The 1917-nt window shown below is 36.3% G+C and overlaps 1 protein-coding gene across 1 annotated transcript; it reads left to right on the top strand.

The window, feature by feature from the left end:
* The first annotated feature begins 455 nt into the window (after positions 1-455).
* Positions 456-1566, top strand: si:ch211-220m17.5 (guanylin family protein). Its single transcript, XM_051912642.1, has 3 exons — positions 456-623; positions 897-1089; positions 1179-1566. Exons 1-3 carry the CDS (start codon positions 552-554, stop codon positions 1235-1237), a joined length of 324 nt encoding a protein of 107 aa, XP_051768602.1. The 5' UTR covers positions 456-551; the 3' UTR covers positions 1238-1566.
* Positions 1567-1917: the final 351 nt, after the last annotated feature.

The raw sequence follows: 1917 nt of genomic DNA, 5'->3' as shown, positions 1-1917 counted from the left end.
TTTTGAAACTTCCTTAAAAGAATACAAGCCACCATAGTTCCTGCAACATGAGATATGAGATTATTGTTATTGTAATATTTGGGAAGTATGACTAAACATTTAGTCATAGTCTGTGATTGGGGAAAAAAAGTACCCAATAACAAAAGAAAAGGTGTAGCTTTGTTTTGATATTTGCTTGCATTGGTATTCTCATTGGATTTAACTTGCTCATAACACAAAGACACTATTGTGGACTTATTGTGTGGTTATTAATTAACCCTAACTAGAGAATGGAGAACAGGCCACTAGGCAAACCTAACTAAAAGGCCATAAAAGTGCATGTCACAACTACAGATGAGGTCACGTAGCATTTATGAATTCTGTTTTACGACATTGTAAAACTTATCCTCTTTATTCATTAACAGCAAAGAAACAATGGCAGGTTCTGATAGGTTGCTCGTCTGGGACCGTTTCCTTTATAAGAGGAGACAGAACGTGGAGAAAGGCAGAGATTGCCGTGACAACAACCTAAAAACATACTAAACTAAACCTCTCGAGAAGAACCAGCCAGCATGAAGACCGTCCTGTGTGTCGCTTTCCTCGTTGTGGCTCTTTGCCTGGTCTGTGAGGCTGTGCAAGTCCAGGTAAGCTCAAGCTTTTATTGCTATCATTCATTACTGCTTCTCTATTATTAAAAACTTCTTACTAATCACAATTATACTCTATACTTATTTCCATGTGATTTATAGACTATTTGCATCTGACCTCATTTTGTTATGTGTATGTTGCAAATGACCCCTTTGAGCCATGAGTCATTTATAAAGAATCATTCATACAAATTTCATTAAGTTTAACTCCAGCTGCCAGTCCTGATACATTGAACTCATCAGTTTATTTCTACACTCACCCTCCTGCAGGAAGGTGATTTTTCCTTTTCATTGGACTCTGTGAAAATCCTCCAGCAGCTGACCGATCAACAAAAACCACAAACACAAAACCCACGGCTGGCCAAGACGAGCTACTTTTCTGTGTGTTCCAATCCAACTCTGCCACAGGAGTTTGTGCCCCTGTGCATGCAGAAAGGAGCAACAATGTCCCTTGCTAGACTAGGTAGGAGTCCTGGTTTACTTTTTCATTTGTGCGTAATAAATTTATTAAATGACATTGAGTAACTTGAGTTATTGCTTTGTCTGTTTCAGCATCTGTGAATGTGGACATCTGTGAAATATGTGCTTTTGCGGCTTGTACCGGCTGCTAATTCTTCCCAATGCTTGATCATCCTCACCTCCACTTAATAAAATATGCATATTTTCAATCAATGCCATAAGTTCTCATAGCTGACTATATGAACATTGCCAATGTTGCCTAAATGGCAAAACTGAAAATGACAGCACACTGTTTATGAACTGTTACTTAAACTTCCTTCCCCTCTTTCCTTTCCCATATTTTGTTTTGTTACAGCACATATTTCATTTATTTAAGAAAGAAGTGTCTTTTTTATTTTTTCTATTTCTCAGTTTTGCTGGGTTTTATACTCCTCTGTGTGTGGTAATACCTCAGTGTTCAATAAAATGCTTTGAAAATCTGTTCTCTTTGCTTTGTGTGTATTATTTTTATTGTTGAAAGAATTTTATTGACATTAGAAAAATGTTATTTGAGATTTACAGCCTCAATAAGTTCTTGATAACACTTTAGAATAATGGACCAGTATTTTAAAGTGAAAAACTTTTTTTTTCCCACTTTAAAATAATGGGCCAGGTCCCTAGTATAGGTGTTGAAGAGTGACTAGGTAGACAATTGCTCATAGTGATGCATTTTATGCCCATGTTCAGAGTACCATTATTCTAAAGTGTTACCCTGTTGTCTTTGCAGTGTGTGTATTTTTAATATAGAAAGAATATGATTGACATTACAAAAGTGTTATTTGGTTTTTACAGC

This window comes from Ctenopharyngodon idella, chromosome 11 (genome assembly GCF_019924925.1).
Source record: "Ctenopharyngodon idella isolate HZGC_01 chromosome 11, HZGC01, whole genome shotgun sequence".
Taxonomy (NCBI): domain Eukaryota; kingdom Metazoa; phylum Chordata; class Actinopteri; order Cypriniformes; family Xenocyprididae; genus Ctenopharyngodon; species Ctenopharyngodon idella.
The sequence above is the reverse complement of the archived record's forward strand: the minus strand, read 5'-3'. Positions and strand labels throughout refer to the sequence as shown.

What these genes read in the sequence shown, in the direction of transcription:
- si:ch211-220m17.5 (XM_051912642.1), top strand. Translation starts at nt 552, where the DNA reads ATGAAGACCGTCCTGTGTGTCGCTTTCCTCGTTGTGGCTCTTTGCCTG. An exon ending in GTGAGGCTGTGCAAGTCCAG is followed by an intron (nt 624 to 896) that starts GTAAGCTCAAGC and finishes ACCCTCCTGCAG; the next exon opens with GAAGGTGATTTTTCCTTTTC. An exon ending in AATGTCCCTTGCTAGACTAG is followed by an intron (nt 1,090 to 1,178) that starts GTAGGAGTCCTG and finishes TGTCTGTTTCAG; the next exon opens with CATCTGTGAATGTGGACATC.